This window comes from Mesocricetus auratus, unplaced genomic scaffold (assembly GCF_017639785.1).
Source record: "Mesocricetus auratus isolate SY011 unplaced genomic scaffold, BCM_Maur_2.0 Super-Scaffold_100013, whole genome shotgun sequence".
Classification (NCBI taxonomy): domain Eukaryota; kingdom Metazoa; phylum Chordata; class Mammalia; order Rodentia; family Cricetidae; genus Mesocricetus; species Mesocricetus auratus.
This window is the reverse complement of record NW_024429196.1, coordinates 62996558-63018410: the sequence shown is the minus strand read 5'-3', so window position 1 is coordinate 63018410 and position 21853 is coordinate 62996558. Positions and strand designations below refer to the sequence as shown.

General features: G+C 42.6%; 1 protein-coding gene across 7 annotated transcripts in view; it reads right to left on the bottom strand.

Moving 5' to 3' along the window:
* Positions 1–389: 389 nt before the first annotated feature.
* The window catches only part of Hivep1 (HIVEP zinc finger 1), a 150951-nt gene continuing 129487 nt past the window's right edge, over positions 390–21853 (bottom strand). For all 7 annotated transcript variants that reach the window (XM_021224969.2, XM_040755889.1, XM_021224970.2 and 4 more), the window contains 2 exons: positions 3485–3987; positions 390–2023 (listed from right to left, as the gene is read on the bottom strand). In XM_021224969.2, the coding sequence (XP_021080628.1) occupies positions 902–2023; positions 3485–3987 (1625 nt within the window). In that variant the 3' untranslated portion in view covers positions 390–901. The remainder of the gene's footprint in view (positions 2024–3484; positions 3988–21853) is intronic.

Genomic DNA, 21853 nt, shown 5'->3' with positions numbered 1-21853 from the left:
AGGTTTTCTCCTCAGATCAGAGCTCTCTATAAAGCAGATGTGTAGTAACAGGAGCCCTTGGCCAAGGAACACAGGGAGAAGGAGCATTGTGAATCTCAGGATTGGTTTTTCACTTAATTCATATTTTCCAGGGTTTCCCATAGCTCTTTTCTCTTATAGAAAATGTTAAGAATTCAATCCTCTAACAAGTAAATAGCTATAAAACCATACCTGACAATTAGGAAAACACTACCTTTAACTCCCCATTGTTGGGCTCTATCCAGTTTCACAGGGAAAGAACCCACCAAACCCTTGTCTCTCAGAACTAAGGACCGGTTGTGGAAGGCACAGGCCTTGGGGCTACTTTCCCAAAGAGGCTTAAAGACAGCAAGACATGACTTAAGCACAACTAAAATCAGTAAACAGTATTTTACTGAAACAGTTCATAACACAGAAAATCTGTCTGAAGTGTACAGTTATTGTCTCACACAATGACAGATCCATTTGCAAAGACTAATATGAATACAATAAATATGGGGTTTACATACTAATTTATACACAGAAACTGCCCCACAGCCATAAAAATTGGCATTTAACAGTGTAACATATAATTTAATAATCTGATTTATTTGACAAGTTCCTACTAAACACAACTACCTGGTTTTCATATACATATATAACATATTTGTATATATATAGTCAACCATCTGTACAGACTCTAAACATACAACTCCTAAAAGGCACAATTGTCTATACAACATGTACAAAAATGGCTGGAGTTGACACAAAACAACAATTATTGGTCAAAAGTTCATGATTGCACAAAGATTAGTCATGAGTTTATGTCAGAAAAATGTGCTTTAAGGAAAGGAGGGTTTTAAAAAAAAACCTGTTATTAAAAAAATCAATAAAAAATAAACCACTAGGTTGCTATGACAAGCCTGTCCTCGTCATCATCGCTGCTCACATCACTGAAGTGCACAACGGGTTGCCTGTGGGGTACTGGGGGCCTGGGAGCTGGTCTGTCTGCAGAGAGCAATGGAGGACCTGAAGGGGCAGCCTGCTGTGAAGCTTCCGGTGCAGGTGCTGGCTGCGCCTGCGCCTGTGCAGAGGAGCACCCGGGCAACACGTGACTCCCAGAGGCAGCCTTCTTGGTGTCCATTTTGCTTGGGCCTTCAGGCCTTGTGTGGTCTGCGGAGGGACCGGGCACCGTTTCGGGGGGTTCCTGAGGGCCTTCGGGTGAGCCCTGAGGCGGCTTGGCGCTGTTTCCCTGGGCTGCGGGCGTCTGCAGCTCCGGGGCTTTGCTGCTGGAGGCCGCAGTCTCGGGGGTTCCCGCGGTGCCCACAGCCACCGAGGGGATCAGGGTGGGCAAGGCGATGTTGAGGATCTGGAGACCTGGGATGTGCGCCTGTGGGGCCGGGCTGCTCTGTGCAGGCGCATTAGCCAGAACCTGCAGCCCCACTGCGTTGAGGGCCAGGCCTGGGGGGTGCACCTGCGGGCCCACGGTGGCGTTGGCCAGGCCCACGATGTTGACGGTTTCCATACCCAGAGATGTGAGCGACTGCAAGGCTGGGGGACTGAGGCTCTGCAGGCCTGGCACGTGGATTTGGCCGATGGGAATACATGGCACAACACTGCTCAATTCAGCCACTCCGGTGGGGCGATTAGTAGTGCCAGAAACTTGGGTGATGGTATCCCCAGGGGTACCCATGGTTCTGTGAATAACACTCACTGCGGGGAAGGTAAGTTGCATTGGTCCGGCCTGAATGGGCACAAAAGTGGAGTATGTGAGGCCGGCAGGCACCACGTGGATACCACCAACGGGAACCATGTTGTATGGGGTCCTTGATGGCTGCTGGGAATGCAAGGGGAGGTGGCTGAACAGATGTGTCTGAGGGGAAGGCAAGCCTGGAGGAGGCTGCAGGGTTATCTGCTGCTTCGGTTCTTGACTGTCAGAGTGTGGTGAGACTAAGGAAGGAATCCTGGCTGCTGGCTGAGGGTTGAGCTGGGCTACAACAGGAGTCAGTCTTACAGATGATGAATCCTAAAAGACAAGAGACAATGAGCCTTGATAACAGAGCCTCCTTCATCATGATGAAAGTACTAGCATTCAGTCTGTTCTTTTTCAATGAGTCAAGAGTATATGTTTCTATTTTACATTTGTTGGCTTGCTAAAAAACTATTTTCAACAACAACAAAAATCTTCATTTTAAAATTCTTTCCTACTACAATACCAGAAAAATATTTTATAAAGCATTTTGTAATTTGCAAACGAGTTTCCTGGGTATTATCAGTTTATAATAATAGATGAGCATGGCTATATTTTTATGTTGATGCTATTTTTCTGGCATCACCAGCAGCATTTATTTTAGAGACCAGGAAATGTTGAGAAATTGCCATATTAGTTGGCTGTGAGCATCAACTCAACTGGGAAAAAAATTAACCGAAAAATTATTCATTCATGAAATGAAGAGCTGTTATTAAGACAAAGGTCTGCAGTTGTTCATTTATTTGCTCACTGATTCGTAAGTTGATAAAATGTCTACTGAAGACTGAATTTTTAGGCACCGGTAGTTATGTGAGAGATGCTGAGACACAGCAGTTAGAACACAATGTTAGGGAGGGATGAATCTTGCCTACCCTCCCTTTCACCTGTGAATTTCATCTAAATACTACCCCTTTCTTGATCATATACATGCATTTGTGTATGACTATGTGTGTGTTTGTTAGGGAGCTGCATTAGTTCACATAATTCAATTTCTATACCAAATTGACAGTAAATTAGTTGAGGCTAGTATGTAACATAATAGTGGGAAGCATCTTTTCCCATTAAGAAATAAACCCTATTGCCTTATTTAATACATAGGAGAGGGAAGAGAATTGTGAGGGAGAGACAAAATTATTTGTTCGTTAGGAGGCAGCCATGGAAAAGCATGTAGCATACTTCCTGTGTGTCTTCCATATGGAGCTGGGTGTCTGGCCCTGAGCTTTCTCCTGGAAGAAAACTTTCCCAAGTGCTCCCAGCAGTTTGCTCATCCAAACATGAATTCTTGAATCATTTTTGTGTCAGGTTAATTTTGTCATGAAGCCTGGCAGCTATTTTGTTAACAGGAGCAAACAAAGCACAAAATTTGGATAACATGCTGTAACCCACCATATCCACACTAGTGGAAAAACGAGTCAACCACGTGATCTTCAAATCTCAGGATGTGAGTTTACATTAATACATACATATTTTATTATAATTTCTAAAAACAGCAAATAAAGGAGTATTTTTAAAGAGGCACTACAGGCTATAATACAGTATGTGGATTTTTGTCAAGATAATTAACAAGACTTTAGCAGACATAAATGAATTCTGTCATTGACTATAACAACAAAAAAGTACACACTCATATGATCAGAAATGAACTAATTTTTTAATCTATTAGGTTTTCCTAATGGAATAAGTGAAGAAAATGAAGACAAAACAACACAAAACAAAACCCCACCACCGCTCATCTACCTGTATTGAAGCAACAGTCTGTGCAGCTGTGGGGCTTCTCAGAACATCAGATCCGGGGTAATCCACAGACATCTGATGGCTGGGAGACCTGGGGGTAACGTCTGGGGACCTGGGAGTGTCGACATGAGGAACCGTCTCATGTTCCTCTTTTGCATGGTGCCTGGTCTTTATTGGTAAGTCTGTCCTGTTGGGGTCAAGCTGTACCGTGCTCAGAACAGTCATCTTGGTGAGTAATGCTCTAGGTAGACTGTCCATGGGGTCTGTGTGTACCCCTGAGAAGCAACTGGGAACTCTAAGGTCCTCCTCTACACTCCCAGGGTCTTGAAGGCCACTTCTGGATGGAAGATGTTGTGGGCTGGCTGTTACTGAGGGTGCTGCTGAAAGGCCAGACTCTGCCTGGCTGTCCTCATCATCCTCTTCATTGTCATTGTCGTCCTCATCAGGGCCATCAGATTCCTCAGGATCATATCCAGACCGCTCATAACCAAATCTTTGCTTTTCATCTAATGACAACCAAGAGGATTTGTTATAGAATGCTCTGCAATTACACAAAAAGTCTTTTCATGTTTAGAAGCTTGGCTACACTCTGTGAAGCATACAGAAGATGGGCTACCCAGAGCGCACACCAGCAGAGTGATGAGAAGCAGCCGGTCAAGTAGCAGGGACTCAGAGAAGGACATGAGGGTAAGGGTCATGGTCAGGGGAGCAGGGGAGCACATGAAATGAGCCTTCAAAGAGAAATGGACAAGCACAGTGTGAGATGTAATGAAAGGAAAGCCTCAAATATATTTGAAAAATTCTTAAGTATGACAAAAATATAAAAAGATCAACTATTCCTAAGCTTTTTTCTACTTTCCTATTGTGAGGTTCAAAGGAAACTCCATTTCCCCAAATTCCAAAAGACAGAAGAGACAAATGGCTATCTGTGGTGCCCATTAGCATAGCAAGCTGGCCCTCTAGGCTTCCTCAGTATTACACATACTTACTACACATTTCAAAGTCCTTCCTAGCCACTCTTACTTCTGCCTCCACCCTAAACTTCTCTAGCTCATGGGTTCCCTCCCCCAGGTACTCTTCTCTAGAATGCTGCTATTTTCAAGGTTCTCACTCTCTTTGTCTTCCTCTTGGCCTCCTTCTCCCTCTCTTTCTCTCCATGGCCCCACCCACTCCTCTGCTTGGCTCCTACTTCTCTTGTGGCCAGGCCCAGTCTACCGCTTTCGCTTTCTCTCTCTGCTTTAGACATCTGCTTCCAGATGTCTCTGCTGTTCTCTCAGACCTACAATGAAAACCTTCTTTCCCCATGAGTGGTCATGTCAGCAGTTTATACGGCTGTATCTTCCTTTTATTAAAGAAATTAGCACATTCACACTTTGATAATAATTTAAATTTGAATTGTATCAGATGTTTTAATTGATTTCCTAGTAATAATCCCCATTTGATATTTAAAGCCATACCCCCCCCTCTCTCTCTCTATGTGTGTGTGTGTGTGAGAGAGAGAGAGAGAGAGAGAGAGAGAGAGAGAGAGAGAGAGAGAGAGAGAGAGAGAGAGAGAGAGAGAGAGAGAGAGAGAGAGATCAGTCACCCATGCAGATGCACAGGGAAGCTGAATATTGACATAGTGGCTTCTTCAACCATTCCTTTTGAGACAGTCTCTCATTGAACCCAAGACTTGTTTCAGTTAGCCTGGCTTGCTGGTGAAGCTCTGGAAACCCTGCCTATGTCTACTTCCCAGCACTGTGGTTACAGGTGTAGCTGCTGTGTTCAGCTTTTTACATGGGTGCTGGGGATCTGAACTCCAGTCCTCACACCTGTGCAGCAAACACTTTACTCACTACATAATCATCACAGTCACCTCTTTTCATAATTTACTGATAGTTCTTGTTTCTGTATGATTTGACCCATTTCTTACAAAAAATTGAAATAGTATCTAAAAATATTATCACTAATACTAACATCACTTTTCAAGAACTATTCAAGATATTCAAGTAATTGTATCAAAATTCTCATGCATTCATGTGGAACTTGATTTAAAAAAAACCTTCACTATTTAAAATCATGCAGAGTAGAAAGGCAATGTTCTAAGGGAAGGATGGGAAAATATCTACACTATTTCTTTGTCACTAGCCCATATGGGTTCAGACCATATATGGCTTTGTTATATGTGATGCATTCCAATTCTTTATTAAACTATGACATTGGCTTTAGTTTTGGACTGTGGTAAAAAAAAATAACAAACAGAGGAAGCCACAAATAATAGGTTTTATCCTATGCATAGTTCTGAACAGTGGGATAAGATTATGGCCAGCTTGCTCTGTCTTGTCTGTAACATGGATCAGCCCTTTGTCCAGTGGTAAACAAATACCTGTCTGCTAATCACTTAGTAGCTTGTCTTGGTAAGAGGATGTACAGAGTGTCAGGTACGTCAGGTGGGCTGCTGTGTCACTGCAATGTCTAACGCTATATAAACAACACCCACACCATTCATCTCAGCCCTGGAGCTTTGCATGCATCATATTCCCACAGGAAGAAGTGTGAAACAGTGGAGAAAATACATTCTGTAGGTACACTACATACTTTTCATTATTATAGTATACTGGTATAACCATTTTAGTCTATGTGCTATTGCTGCCAATTCTTTACTGTGTCCATGAAAAACAGCATGAAGCACTAGCTGAGGTTCCAGACACGTACTGGTTTTGGGGAAGTATTACCCCTGGAAAAGGAGCCCACTCTTAATTTTTGAAATTGGAAAAATACAAACAAATATGGAGTAGATCTTTTTACTGGACTTCCCAAATATTCATTTATGTTAATATTCTTTCTGCATGGCAATAAATTCTTACAAAGATAAACTGTTACAGAAATATGTACTGAAACACTGGAGGGTGATTTCTAAGGGATGGAAAAGACTATAATGTTATTTTTACAATTGAAGTAGTCAAAGATAAAACATGCAAAGATAGATTTTTTTCAAGGTTTTACCATTATGTTGTAAAATAGAACAACATTAATTAGTTGAGTCCCACTCAGCACCCATGATGAAATGAGTGATTTCTGGATGAGTACCTGGAAACTCTGGGTGCCTCAGGAAATGGAGAAACAGAAAAGACAACAAGGAACTGGCTGGCCAGAAGAGGCCACTGAAGAAGAAAGTTTCATCAAATGCTGACTTTCTGCAAAGTCTAGCTAGGCTGGATCCTGCTTTAACCTGAAAACTGCTGCCTTGTGAAAATAAGAGGGAGTAGAAGAACTGAAGTTTGGGACAATCAGCAGCCCAAATCTAAGGCAAGACAGTGTCTGCACAGAGACAAGAGTGCGTCACTAGGAGTAGAGCTAGCAGAGTACTGGCCACAGGCGTTCATCAAAAGTGGTTGACAGCGGGGTAAGGTCTTGAGGGGAGAAGTGAGGGCCTGAGGTTAGTATGTAAAATGAAAGAAAAAATTAAAAATGGTTAACAGACTCAGTTATTTCCAGCAGGTGTCTGTTGTTAAGACTAACAGCTCGGGGACTCTTTAGGTACTTACACCATGAAGCCTATCTAGGCACTCAGTGCAGAATGCTAAGAAGTGTTCGATTTGGCTCCAATCTGGGAGAGGAGCAGCAGTCTAAGGAGAGGCAAAGAACTTTACTTGGGCCCTTCTCTCCACTCTCCACTGTAGAAACAAAGTCTGATCTACGAGGTGGAGGACAACAGAGACTGATGACCTCAGATGCTGGTGACATTCACTGCAATATGGAAGAGACAGGAGGAAATGGAGCTTCCCTCTTGTGGGAAGAACAAGACTATTGCTGAGCCTGGAGAGGGGTAGAGGACCTAAGCAACTAGCACCCAGGAAGCCAAGAACACAGTGCATGTATGGAACCCAGTGAGAATACAAGTGTGCACTACCTTTTATTTTTACACCCAGTGCCAAGCTAAGGAGCTTTGAAAGACAGTTCCCAGGACAGGAAAGGCAAGGAGGTTTGTAGCAGAGTGAATCGCAGCCCCAAAGGAAGACTGTCAATTGAAATATTGAACAGATACCATTCTTATAAACAAACCCCCACCCAAGGCACAAGGTATCTTTAACATGAAACCCCTGCGTAGTGACCACAGACAGCAGCCTGAGTTATTCCCAGGCAATCTTGTGCCTGTTTGACACTGATGACACAGTCAGCAGGGCATGCCCATACCAAGCATGAAAATGACTTAGACAACTTTTCCATGAACATAAGATGGTCAACTTTGAACATAAAACCACAGGCTTACAAAAAAGCAAATGCCAAACACTCCAAAGAGACAAGCCTTTAGAACTAGTCAGATAGATATGACATAGACTTAGAACTGATAGGGAATTTGAAAATCTTTAATGGGAAAATAGGACTAACATGCAACGTCTGATAAGAGCTTCAGCTGGAGATGGAAACCAGGTCATGAGTAACCAACGTTATAACACTAGGACTGGCAGTATACACCACCAGTTCCCACCAATTAGAAAAATTTGAAAGCAGCCTAAGAAACAGAAGACCCCATCTAAAAAGCTAAACAAAATTAAGGGTGTAGCTCCGTGTCGAGTGCTTGCCTAGTAAGCAAGCATGAGAAGGCCTGGGTTTAACTCTTAGTACCATTAGAAAAATTGAAAGAGAAAATGCCATGCAAGAAAAATGCTGTAATAACAGGGGTAAGAGAACTGACAAACGCAGAATTTTATGCAAACTGAAAATGACTTTAAAGATAGGGAAATGCAAAAACTCTACCACTGTTGGAGAATGATGGGTGATGGTGAAGAGTGGATGTTTCTTCCAAACATGACTGGACTTATGTGTGACTTCTAGGTCTCAAACTCCAATCTGGAGTCACACTAAAGTTTCTATAGTATAATCTCCAAAAACTAGAAGCGACTCAGACATCTGTGCGTGGGCAGGTGGGTAATGAGATGCAGCTTGCAGCTGATGGAACGCTGCTCAGTGACAGGGAGAGCAGCACTGACTCCGTGCTGTAATTCTCATGTTTCATTACACGAAAGAGGCAAGACTCGGTATACATACTTAACACTTACTCTTATTATTTTTAATTATGTGCATAGAAGAATGCATATTTGCAGGCCGAAACTTTGGGTCCCACTGCAGCTGGAGTGACAGGTAGCTGTGAGCCCCCACCCCTCCCCCAACATAAGTGACAGAAACCAAACTTTAGTCCTTTGGCAGCAAGGACTCTGTGCCATCCCTCCAGACCCCAAAAGCACATATTTTATGCTGCATTTTCCATGTCATTCTGTAAAAAGAAGCTAGGTGAGTAGTTACAAAGGCTTATATGAAGTGGCCCATGGGATTTGCAGGTGACAGAACTATCCTAAATGGCACTGGGCATATGAGCACAAATCCTATACACTGTCAAAACTGGTAGTACTATATACAGTGAGTACACTGGATTACACGTAAACTAAAACAATGAAGCAGGACCTGGGGTGAGTTGTTGTAGAATATTACTTTAACTATGTAAAGGTATGCTGAATTTGTTTATGTTGTATTTGTTTAATTAGGCAACAATGTGTGACATTTGTTTATGCTGCAATATGCACACATCAATTGCCTAATGATTGATGCACAAAGAGGTGTAGTTGGTAACAATGAGTATACCAGCCAACAGCCAGGTCTTGGTTCCTCCAGCAACAAGGACCAGAAATGCATAACTCTGGGGATAGAACTTCTTGGGATGGGTCCTAAAGAAAGGAACTGCTTAGAAAAGATGATCGGTTTGGGTCAGACCTGAAGGCTCTTACTGTCTATGGCCAATGCTGGAACCTGAGTAAGACACTGATTAACCATAGGACCTAGTGATGACTCAAGGAATAAAGTGAATTCTGAGTCCACAGATACAAGTGGACGGATGAAGAAAGTAACTCTGTAGAAAATTCAGTTAATAAAGCCACAGTGATGCCATGGACAAGGTCAGCTTTGGATAAACAGAATATGCATGGTTTCAAAGCCTTCCACAGGTATTCAGTACCTATGATGGGAAGACAAACTTTTCAGTACAGAGTCCTAACAGATGTCACCTTAGATTTGTGTCACATGAGTCAACAATAATGAGCCGAGATCAACTCCAGTGTCCACAGGTGTGCTATGGTCATGAGAGGGTACCACACAGGGGAAGCTGGGTAAAGAGTGTTCAGGAACTTTCCATGACAGTTTTATAATTTTCCCATATGATAGAAAATATATTTTAAAAAAAGTTAAAAAAGACTTGTCCATGCTTCTGGGTCTTGACTTTGTCTCATAAACCCAACTAGATCCTCTAGACCCTGCGGTCACATCAAGACTTCTCTGGGAAGCATTTTCCCATTGTTTAATAGGAGTCAATTCTTAAATGAATCCTAACTCTTATACTGATTAATTCTGAGGCATTAGAAATTATGATATCTGCCCTAACCTATACAAGAGTTCTTACGCTTCTTGCATTTCTTATCCAGTTATACATATAAAGGCAAACATGGTTCCACTCTCATTCCATCTATACAAGTAAAGAACGTAGCTTTCAACACTAAATACAATCAGCACTACCTGATCATAATTAATACAAGCACTAATTAAGGGTTAGAACAAGTGAAAATGCTGTTAATTAGTTTTATTGTTGCACTACAGCTCACAAGTGTCAGACGAGAGATTCAATCCTTGCTGTCTGTGCTAAACACTTCCATTCATCCATATTTAAAATTGACTACAGGATGATCTGAAAGGTCAACAATAGATTATAGTCATTAAGCTAACTTATTAAAGATACACATGAGCTCCTTGTTTATAGGAAGAGACATTAAAAGCTTCATATAATTATTTGATTATACATAGCGGACTATACGAAACACAGTCTCCAAGGAGAATGTAAACTAATAATTGAACTTAATTTCATAATAATGCTACGTCTTCCTAACTATTAAAGTTTAAGAGTGAATTATCACGGTTAGTTGTAACCACAGAATGGCTGCTCTGTCTTCCTAGACAGAGGCATAAACCTAAAATGGAGAAAGAACCTAAGGAGAGGCTGGTATTCTTTTCTTACAGGTCCCTTCCCAGGGTTTGGAGAGAAGGGTGTTTCTTTTTCAGAATCAGTGTCTGGAATTTCCCAAAGGGAAAGACCACTGTCAAAGTTTTGGAAATCTAAAAATGAAGAGTGGATCATCACCTATTTGTAAAACAAGGCCACTATTTTGGAATGAAATAAAATGATAAGGTAAGTAACACACCTGAGAAGAAGATATAGGCTCCTGGAGACATCTGAACAAAGCTCTAAGAACCATAGATAGCCAGACCTCAGGGATCATCCCACCTGAGTCCAGCTTGCTTGAAGTGGTGTTATTTCCAGGATATATATGGGCAGCTACAACACTAAGAAGAGTCAACCCAAGCCCAACAACTGTTGGCCTCCCAGATATCCTTGGGTGGGAGAAAAGCCTCGTACATGGCAGCTGAACCTTATAAACTCTATAACTTCAACCAGGAATGTGAGTGGGCTCCATCTTGTCTCATATAGATAAGGACAGATGCTCTAATTTCAAGGAGACAATGGCCGTGTCACATTCTGACAACAGAGTTTCACAGCGGGACTCTAAACAGCCTGGTCAGCTTCCAGAGATGCCTGCCGACAATGAATCAGAGGTTGTGTCCACAGAAGTGCTTGGTTGGTTATTATTTTATGTAAAATGTTTTGAAATATTTATTTTTATGTGTATGAGTATTCTGCCTGCATTATGTATGTATATTATGTGTACGCAATGCTGATGGAGGCCAGAAGAGACCCTAGTATTTCCCTGAAACTGGATTTCCAGAGGCTTTGAGCCATCATGATGTGGGTGCTGGGAATCAAACCTGTATCCTCAGCAGGAGCAGTAAGTGTTCTTAACTGATGAGTCATTTTCCTAGACCTGCTTTTATCAGTAAGCCAGAGAAGATGGCATGGACTTGACCACTTCCCCCAAAACTCACCAAGTATGAATTTATGAAATTGCATGGGCTATTTATCATAGAAACTATTACAGCATTCTCAGTGCCTTGGTTACCAGGGCCTGGCAATTCTGGTCACTACCACATCTAGCTCACCGCCTGTTTGTGTAAAGAAGGTTTGGTGGAGACACAGCCAGTTGTTTGTATGCTGCAGTACAGCTGAAGTTTGCTAATAGTGACAAACACCAGAGAATATATGGCCTGGCATGCCTGAGATATTTACTACCCATTACAGGAAGAGGCTGCTGGTAGTCAGTTGTTCATATCCTATTACCAAGTCAAAATCAAACCACCATGCTATGACAGGAGATAACCCACCTGACACAGCTGGAAAGCATCAGAGCCAGCATGTGAACCCTGATCTCCTGTTACTATTCCAACATGATAGACTGCCTTCTTCCTATCACATTGCAGTCATTACTCATTTTGGTGTGTACAATATAGGCTACTACCCCAGGAAGATAAATGCTATGGCTTATCCTTCTGTAGCTATTGGAAGCTGTAGAAAAGGCATAAGACACCCACATTTGCTTATCAAATTCATAAATAAATGCCTCTTAAAAGCTCCATGCAAGTTGTTCCTCTAGACACATTCTTCATTCATTGTAAAGGTTTCTAACACACAAACTTTAGATCACAAAACTATTCCTTTTTTGCTTGTGCAATTTAACTTAAGAGGGGAAAGGGAATCTTTTAACATAGCAATGTCTTTTTCTCCAAAAGGAATGTTCTCTTAAGCTTGCAACAAGACTCCCTGAAAGTTTATTTGGGAAACAACCTTCTTCCCAAGGCTGCCTGGATGAGCCACAATCTGCCCCCATTGCTGCCAGACAGTGACACCTGCTGGAAGAGCTAGAGCCAGAGCCAGCAGCAGCCCAGAAGACAGGGCCCCCTCCCCAACTCTTTTGTTATTATAGCTAGTCTGGTTTTATTTTCCTCCTGGGCTAGGAAATACTAGGTTGAAAGCCAAACAACAGCAACCAGGGGAACGTTTTTGTAAAGCCTGCAAATAATAGTTCTACTTAAATTATGAAAACAACCTATATGAACACAGCAGGTCAGAACTACAGATCTGTTAGCTTTGGGCAATAAACCAAAGGACCACCCTTGCTGTATTGTTCATAAACAATTGCTATTAACACTGCTTTAAGTATACATCTTAAGGACCATTACGGTTTCATATTCTACAAAGAAATGTTTCTTAAAAGCAATGGATGTTTGTATAAGAATCCTAGTGCTGGCAGTCTATAGGCCTCATTTAGAAGGAAAATATTGCTAGTACTTTTCTAAAACTCACTAATTGTTTCTAACAGTAAACATGATACAGGCTTTCCAACCTGTGGTTTGAATCATTATCCATGCATATAGGTCAGTACTTAAAATTCCACTGAAAAGCATGGCTCTCCCTGCGCTTGCCCTTTGGGGCTGTTGTCCCTGTGGTGGCAGCTGAGGGCACACATTAACATTCCTCGTGCTGAAGTCTAGCTTCTGTCGATGAAAACATTCTTTGGATCAAAGGCTGAAAAGCAAATTGCTAGTGCCCCCACTCTTGACACAAAGGTGCAAACTAAGACATATTCCCTAAGACCCTCAACTCACGAGGACAAATTCCCAAGGCTATATAATTTTACATGGCAAGAATAGAATAATGTGCAGTATGAGGGCTGGAAAGGACCAACTTATCATGAGCGTATACTACAATTATAGCTTGCATTGCTAATTTTAAGCTAACTGGAAACAACTTCTAAATTTCAAATGTCCAAATTAGAATGGCTGGTGTATAAAAATATATATTCAGATCTGGTTGATTTGCCACCCTTGAGCTTGCTACAGTGAGAATGCGATCATGGAGTCATGTGACAGGATGAAAGAAGAAGCTGTGAAGCACACTCTGGCTAAGGCAATAGAGTCGTGAAGCTCAGGGGTCTCTGGCTCTGTCTCACCCTGTGTCATTTTGAGCTTCATGAATACTATCACTGGAGAATGTGCATAAGAAACCTATCATCTGTCACCTTGGGCAGTGCTACTGAATGACAGAAAACAGCTGATCCACAGAATGCCCGGAGAGACTAAATGTAATGCCTTGAAGACAGTGAAGCTCAGCTGGAATAATGTAGACGAAAACCTTCCATGAAAACCACACAGGGGCTGGAGAGCAGGTGCTGCTTTTGCAGAGGACCAGAGTTCAAGTCACAGCACCGGTGTCAAGCAGCTCTCCTCTAACTCTAGCTCCAAGGGATCCAGTGTCTTCTCTGGCCTCAAGAGCACTGCACACACATGCACAAACCTACAGTCAAACATGCATATACATAATCTAACAATAAATCTCAACAATACACAAACAAGGCAACTGTAAAGCAATAACTCAATGAAAGCATATTTATAAATGTGTAGTTTTCCCAGAAAGCTGTTTGGTTAAGCAAAATGCTACCAAATGGTGATGGTGTTTAAAGGACAAAGAACAGGAACAGTGCAGGTGCATCTGAGTGTCTACCATGTCTTCCTTTAATGAAGAAAGAAAAAGTCGGACACTTTTTGGTAATGATTTTTTATGTCCTAGAGAAAAAACCAGTTTGATAACCAGGGCCCTAAATGTGCCTTTTAAATATAAAAGCACTGTTCTGAGGCTTCTAGAAAAGTCCAATCTCCTGAATTATGTCCTTCTGTTTGTTCTTAATCAAGACTTAAAACCGAGGAGCACTTTCATGTATCCTCACGGTCCTTTTGTGTAAGTTGGTGACTTTCATGGATGTGTACAAAATGTAACCAGGCCTTCTTAATTCTCTTGTTTCTTTGTGTGTATATGTGGTGTACGTGTGTGTGTGTGTGTGTGTGTGTGTGTGCGCGCGCTCCCCTGCCAGGGGTCAGTGTTAGTTTTCTTCCTGGACTGCTCACAGTGAGACACAATGTCTACCACTGTTTGCTTGCATCGGCTACACTGGCCAGCCAGCAGGTCCCTGGGATTACAGGCATGCATTGCTATGCATAGCATTTAGGCTGGTTCTGGATTTGAACTCAGGTTCTCATATTGTACAGCAAGCACATTACCTATGGTGCTAACTCAACAGTAGTCTAACAGTCCTTCTTTAATAACTGCAGGACCCAGTGACTGGCATAACTACCAGCCTGTTGGCACCTCTCAGTGAGACCTAGAGAAAACCTTTTGTTTAGGGATTTTTATTGTATTTTTATTTTATTGAGATAGTCTATCCCTGTTGCCCAGGCTGGCCTGAAAACTTCTGGGTTCAGGAGATCTGCATGCCTTGAGCCTGCCATGTAGCTAGGACTATAGTTTGTCACCATACTCAAGATGATGATGTCACAATTTTCCAGTTACTCCAGACTTAGGTTTCCTAGTATTGGTTTCTGAAATGACATATGGCTCAATCTGGCTACTTCTTTCATTACTGCATTACACAGTGGATAGTTGCAATCTGTTGTCAGGATTGAATGAAAATTTTTATCTGTGTAGAGGCAAATACCCAGGGGATTAAGGAACTCACTGGGTTACTTCAGATTTCCAGTTTCACTGAGCTCAGCCTGATATGCTATAGTAGGAACAGGTCTAAGCCAGAACAGAGGCCTCTGAGGGCTGAAGGTTAGACTGAGGGTACAGCATGTGCCTAACCTATAGGAAGCCCTGAATTCCACCTCTAGTACTGGAGTGTTGGGCCACCAGCTGTCACGACCACCTCGACCAGCAAGGAAGACGCGACTCAGGAACCCTTCTTGCAGACAGTTTATTCAGGACCTTGATGAACAGTCGAAAAGGCAGCCGCAGGAGAAACCCCTCCTGCTCCCTAAATAGCCGAGGCCAGCCAACCCTGAACAGCTACGTGTGCGCAAGCCATAGGCTCACCTGAATGCATAAGCAATCTGATGATGATGGCGTGACCCCGGCGAGATGGGAGCAGGCCAAATAAGGAGTTGTTTATTACCGAGCGCACTCACCGTCAGGATGGTAGAATGCGGAAGCCGGCGCCATCTTTAAGTCACGGTGTGGTGCAGCTCTCCACACATAACTACAGCCCTGCATGGTGGTGACTGTGATGGCATGTACTCAGGCCTTTCTGACCTATGCATTATTTCTGCACTGCGTAGACAAGGCCAGGTATGAACACTTCTGTCCTCCAGGAGCCTTGGTCCCATGGCTTAGATATTGGGGGTGAATCCAGATGTGGCTCATTGGCAAGGATGCATAGGTATCCCAGAAGGAAGGCAGGTAGGCTCATCCTTCCATAGCTTTATTGGAAAATGTCTTAGTGTGGGGGTAGATAACTTAAGCCTTGTAGACAAGGCTCTTTTTGGGCAAAGGTGCCCAGAATGAAGGAAAGAAGAGGGCTTAGGAATGACAGAGGATGTAAAGACAGGCTGAGCCACAACCAGGGAAAGGGCGGGAAGCCTGGAATATTGTGCAAGGGAATCAGAGTGGGAAGAAACTTTGTGAGTTTAACTGTGACTTCTTATTGATATGACACTTGACATCTTCAGGGTTTCTGCTGGGGGCAGTAAAATTCAATGGCTTCAAGCTTTTATACCTGAAGATAATGTTGGATAGCTGTCCTTTGTCAGGACTTTTATTCTAAGTAGCTAAAATTATGTATGTTGTTTCTTTTGATTTGCTTTTGTTTTACATCAACTGAAAACCTTGTAGCCTTTTTAGACTCATGTATCCTGCTTATTTCCTTAAATCTTACATAATTTTATTTTCTCAAATGCTCTAGAAATGTGGAGGCAAAGATCATTTGGCTTTTCATCTGTGACCCTGGGCTTTGCATTATTGAGGGTAGTGACGACGCTGAGAGCTGCTGCTGCCATGTGTAGTAGAGATTAACGTGACAGCAAACATGGAGTAACAGTGCCTTGTGCAGTAGAGATTTAACATGACAGCAAACATGGAGTAGCACTGCCATGTGTAGTAGAGATTAACATGACAGCAAACATGGAGTAGCACTGTCATGTGTTGTAGAGATTAATGCGACAGCAAACATGGAGTAGCACTGCCATGTGTAGTAGAGATTAACATGACAGCAAACATGGAGTAACACTGCCATGTGTAGTAGAGATTAATGCGACAGCAAACATGGAGTAACACTGCCATGTGTAGTAGAGATTAACGCGACAGCAAACATGGAGTAGCACTGTCATGTGTAGTAGAGATTAATGCGACAGCAAACATGGAGTAGCACTGCCATGTGTAGTAGAGATTAACATGACAGCAAACATGGAGTAACACTGCCATGTGTAGTAGAGATTAACGTGACAGCAAACATGGAGTAGCACTGTCATGTGTAGTAGAGATTAATGCGACAGCAAACATGGAGTAGCACTGCCATGAGTAGTAGAGATTAACATGACAGCAAACATGGAGTAGCACTGTCATGTGTTGTAGAGATTAATGCGACAGCAAACATGGAGTAGCACTGCCATGTGTAGCAGAGACTAATGCGACAGCAAACATGGAGTAACACTGCCATGTGTAGTAGAGATTAACATGACAGCAAACATGGAGTAACACTGCCATGTGTAGTAGAGATTAACATGACAGCAAACATGGAGTAGCACTGTCATGTGTAGTAGAGATTAATGCGACAGCAAACATGGAGTAGCACTGCCATGTGTAGCAGAGATTAATGCGACAGCAAACATGGAGTAACACTGCCATGTGTAGTAGAGATTAACATGACAGCAAACATGGAGTAGCACTGTCATGTGTAGTAGAGATTAATGCAACAGCAAACATGGAGTAACACTGCCATGTGTAGTAGAGATTAACATGAGAGCAAACCCCAAGTAATATGTGTAGCAGTGATTTACATGACAGTGAACCTGAAGTAGGTGGATGCTTTTATTAAGAGAGCAGCTCAAGGGATCAGATCCCTTATTCTCTGACAGGTAGAATTAATTTCCCCTTTGGGTGGGGATCAGATGTGGTGTCCTTTGGTAACTCCAATTTTGTGTGGGTGAATAAATGAATATGAATGCATAAAGACAAAGTGGAAAGTTTAGAGAGCAGGTTCCTACAGAATGGACTGGGGAAAAGGCCAGGCCCTGACTTGACCAGCCTTGTATGTTCCTGTGTTGTCAATAGTCCAAAGGAACACATTTACTTTGTAGAAGGTACTGAATAAATGGAGTATATCTTTACTAATCTGGAGAGATCATTATCATAGATGAGAATATGTAATGTCAGAGACTTAAAACTTCTGGTGTTTTGATCTAATGATCAAAACACAACAACTTAATAAACAAACATAACAGACAGGGAAGGGTATTAAATAGTATATTACAATTACCATTTGATTACAACCTGTACAAGCACTATTAATCAAGTATTTTCTATGAGGTCATACGGCATTTCTACCCATCATTAATTCAATCAACACCACTAGGCAGTGAACAAAACAATAGCCTATCGTCCTGTAATATATCTTCAACTTGTTAGAAATGGTTAACACACACACACACACACACACACACCCCACACATACAGAGCAATATGTACAAAGAGGGGGCATGCTCAAACAGAAGAGAAGTGGTGTGAGTGACAATAGCAGAGGGGACGGATACTTTCTAACTATACCAGGAGGCTCGGGCAGGCCTTGCAGATAAGGGGCCCTCTAGGTACATAACTGCAAGCATAGGGAGCTAAGCCTCAGTGTCCAGCATGGAAAGGAGTGCAGAGGCCTTGGGACAGAAGTCTGGGGGCATTCAGTCAAAAGTCAGGCTTTTATGGCTGAGGCTGAGTGAGTGAAGGAAGGAGGACCAGGAGCCAAGCCTCAGAGATATGGCAGTAGGAAGAGTAAAGATGGCATCTTGCCTTGTGGAAATCAGTTGGCATAAGGATGAACCAGATAGCACTCAGGAGCCACTGGAAGTTATGGGAAAATTGACAGACAGAGTAGGATGTCAGATTAAAATACTAGGATTTTGAAGATATTTTTGCCCCCCACACCCACACCCACGATGTGCACCATGTGTAGATACCCACAGTGGACAGCACAGAGGTCAGATCCCTTAGAGCCTGAGTTACAGGTGGTTGTGAGCTACCAGATGTGGATACTGGGAACTGAACTTCAATCCTGTGGAAGAGCAGCAACTGCTCATAACTGCTGAGCCACTCTCGCCCCTGTAGGAAGCACCAAGAGGCTTTATTGATATATTAGAGGCAAAATGGGGGAAGATGGATATTGAGACAACTCCAAGGTTTGCGTTACACTGCTGAGAGAAGACACAGGAGGGATGTGTGCCTCCAGCACAAGGGAGAGGGGGAGGGGACGCAGTGGGGTGGGATACACTAACCCTCAACATCCACTAGACAGCCAAGCAGAGACGCTGTGCAGGCAAAGTTGGCAGAGAGTGAACAAAAGACTGGAGGAGATGGCCTGTGGGAGTGAGGAAAGAGCAGGTCAGAGGCTCAGCCCTGGGAAACATCTGTAGAGGCTCCAGAGACAGAGGAACCAGCCAAGGACTCGTAAAAGAATACCCAGCACAGTGTAGGCTACGGGGAGGCTAAAGACTGGTACAGCCTTTGGACAAACATTCCCGAGTCCTGCTCACCAAACATTTAGAAAGCTATGAGCAAAAAGATCTCAATCTACAGGGACAGAGAGATTTCTCAGGTGGTCAGAGAGCTGCCGATACAAGTCTGCGGACCTATGGTCAGATCCCAAACCCATAGAAAAAGCCAGACATTGTTAGTTTTCTTGCCAACTAGACATAAGCTATGGTTGTCTGGAAAGAAGGAACCTCAACTGACAATACCCCCATCAGATTGGGTTGTAGGCAAGCCTGGGGACATTTTCTTGATTAATGATTGATGTGGGAGAGCTCAGCCTACTATGGGTGATGCCACCCCTGGGCAAGTGGTTCAGTGTTGTGTAAGAAAACAGGCTGAGCAAGGCATGGGGAGCCAGCATTCCTCTCTAGCCTCTGCTTCAGTTCCACCCATCCAGGTTTCTCTTGAATTCTTGCCTTGATTTTTATGATGGACGGTATACTGTAAATCTGAAATAAAATACTTCTTCCCCAAGTTGCTTTTGGTCAGTGTTTTATCACAGCAACTAGAACACCAGACATACATATACCTGTAACCATTATGCAGGGGTGGGGTGCAGAGACAGGAGGATGGCCAGGGCTTGCTGGATACTAATGTAGCTCCAGGTTTAGTGAGCCCCAACTCAAGGAAATAAGGCAGCAAGTGACAGAACTGCACCCCTTAATTCTTCCTCTCACCTTCCCACCTGCACACACATATGCCCATATACCACACCCAACCTATGCCTCTACATATGCAGATCCCATCTGTTACTATCATCATCTTAATGGAGTGAAAACTCTGTAGAAAGAATATGAGGCCAAGCATCAATTATTAAGAAAATGCACAACTATTATCAGTCCAACTGAAAACAGTCCAATTGCCCAATCCAGACAATGACATACTGAAGAGGTAGGGAAATGGCAGGCTGCTTCTGGAAAATAATATTGTATGAACAGATACTATTGCTATGGATCGACATACAAAGTACTATTTTTTCTGCAAATTAAAAACACCAGCATGAAGAAAATCATACACTGCTCATGAATATAAAATATATATTAAACAAATCAAAGGGAAATCCTGTCTGTGACGGGAAGAGGAGAGCAGCTGGAATTAATCAAGGGAGCATGTGGCACTTTCAAAGAAATTTACTGGATGCATGAGAAGGATGAGGTAGATGTGAGAAAATATTTATCACCACCATCTCAGTCATGATCACTTATGCATTTAAAATATTTATAATCACCATCTCTAGCATGAGCACAAAATACATGTATTTAAAATATTTTTAAATGGAAAAAACAGAATAGAAAAAACAAGATCAATTGTTTAAAACAGCAGCCTATTATATTTATGCTTACACTGTCAGCCTGTAACAAAGCCAGCCAAAGGGAAGGCTGTATTTTGGTGGCACAGTGATGGCGAATTGTAAGCCTCCCACATGACACAGCACTTAGGATTTAGCCCTTGGGACTATGCTTTACTATTTGATAAAAGCAGACAAAACTAAGTTCACTTCCCATAAATACAGTAATCCAAAAAATATAAATGGAAAAAAGGCCAACTGGTAAAAGAAGCTTGTTTTGTCTTAACAGTGAACCATGCTACATATGAATTTTGACTTGGAATCTAAGGGCAACTTTGGAATGACAGGAAAATACGAAAGTGAACGGGTAGATATGTACATGGGCTAGCAAGTCAATTCACCTAGTAATGGTCAATTCACAGAACTACATTTCTTTGTGCGTTTAGGATGTAAATACCAGTTTCCCTTGAGAATTCAGAGGAACCTGCACATGTTACCTCATTCTCCTACGGCTCATCTTGAAGTAAAACACAGCAGTGTACACAATGGAAGCATGGCTTGTTATAGCCTTCATTTTGGACCTTTCCTAGTCAATGGCTGGTAAATACCTTCACTCAAATCCTTATACGTTCTTCCTAGCTTTTCAGATTGGATCTGCTCTTGCTACCTAGACCAAGTCACTGCTCTTGCATGTTTAGAAATTAACTCAGGGTGATCCATTCAATCTATGACTGGTTGGAAAGTTGGATTAAATGAATTGATAAATTCTTGGGTTAAAAACAGAAACTACAAAAATACACTTCTGTGCTCTGACTGGTCAGAATAGGCTAAAAGGTTTGTTTTCCCCTCTAAATTGGTCAGAAATAATTATCTATATTTGTTAACAGTACTAAGGGGAAAGATACCTTTTCAAAACAATAAGTGTTCTCAACAAGTAAAATGTTTTATCCTCAAAAGCTTATAGTGGCCCCTTGTTGTTCTTTTCACTAGGAAAGCATGGGGCTTAGAGACTGAATGGAGGCCCCCAGCATGCTAGGCTCTACCACTGAGCCACACTCCCAGTCTCTGACAACAGCAGGACCAGTGGTGATCTCCAGGCACTGAGCTGAATGCTGACAGTCAGAGAAGTAGACAAGTGGGCTCTGTTCCTGCCACACTGCAGCAGCCCAGAGGGGACAGAGGGAAATGGAAGAATCACACAAGGAAGCCGGGTCAAAGGCTTTCCCAGGAAACTCCTAAGAATCAGGAGATCAGAGAAGGACAATGTTTCCTGCAGGGGCCGTGCAAGGGAAAATCAGACAGGATTTCTGAACAGCAGTAGGCCCTGTTACATTGAAAAGAAAGTAGCAATGTGACCAGTGCAGGCTGGGGCACCAGTGAGGGGTGCAGGGTGTTGTGGGAGGGCTGAACCAGGGAGAGGGTCCTCTACACCGGACATTCAAGTGTGAGCCTGCGTGACAAGAAAAAAGAGTGAGGACAATGAGAACAGTGAGAACAAGAAGAGTGAAGAAGCAGACAGCATTCTGAGGATTCTCAAGTGATT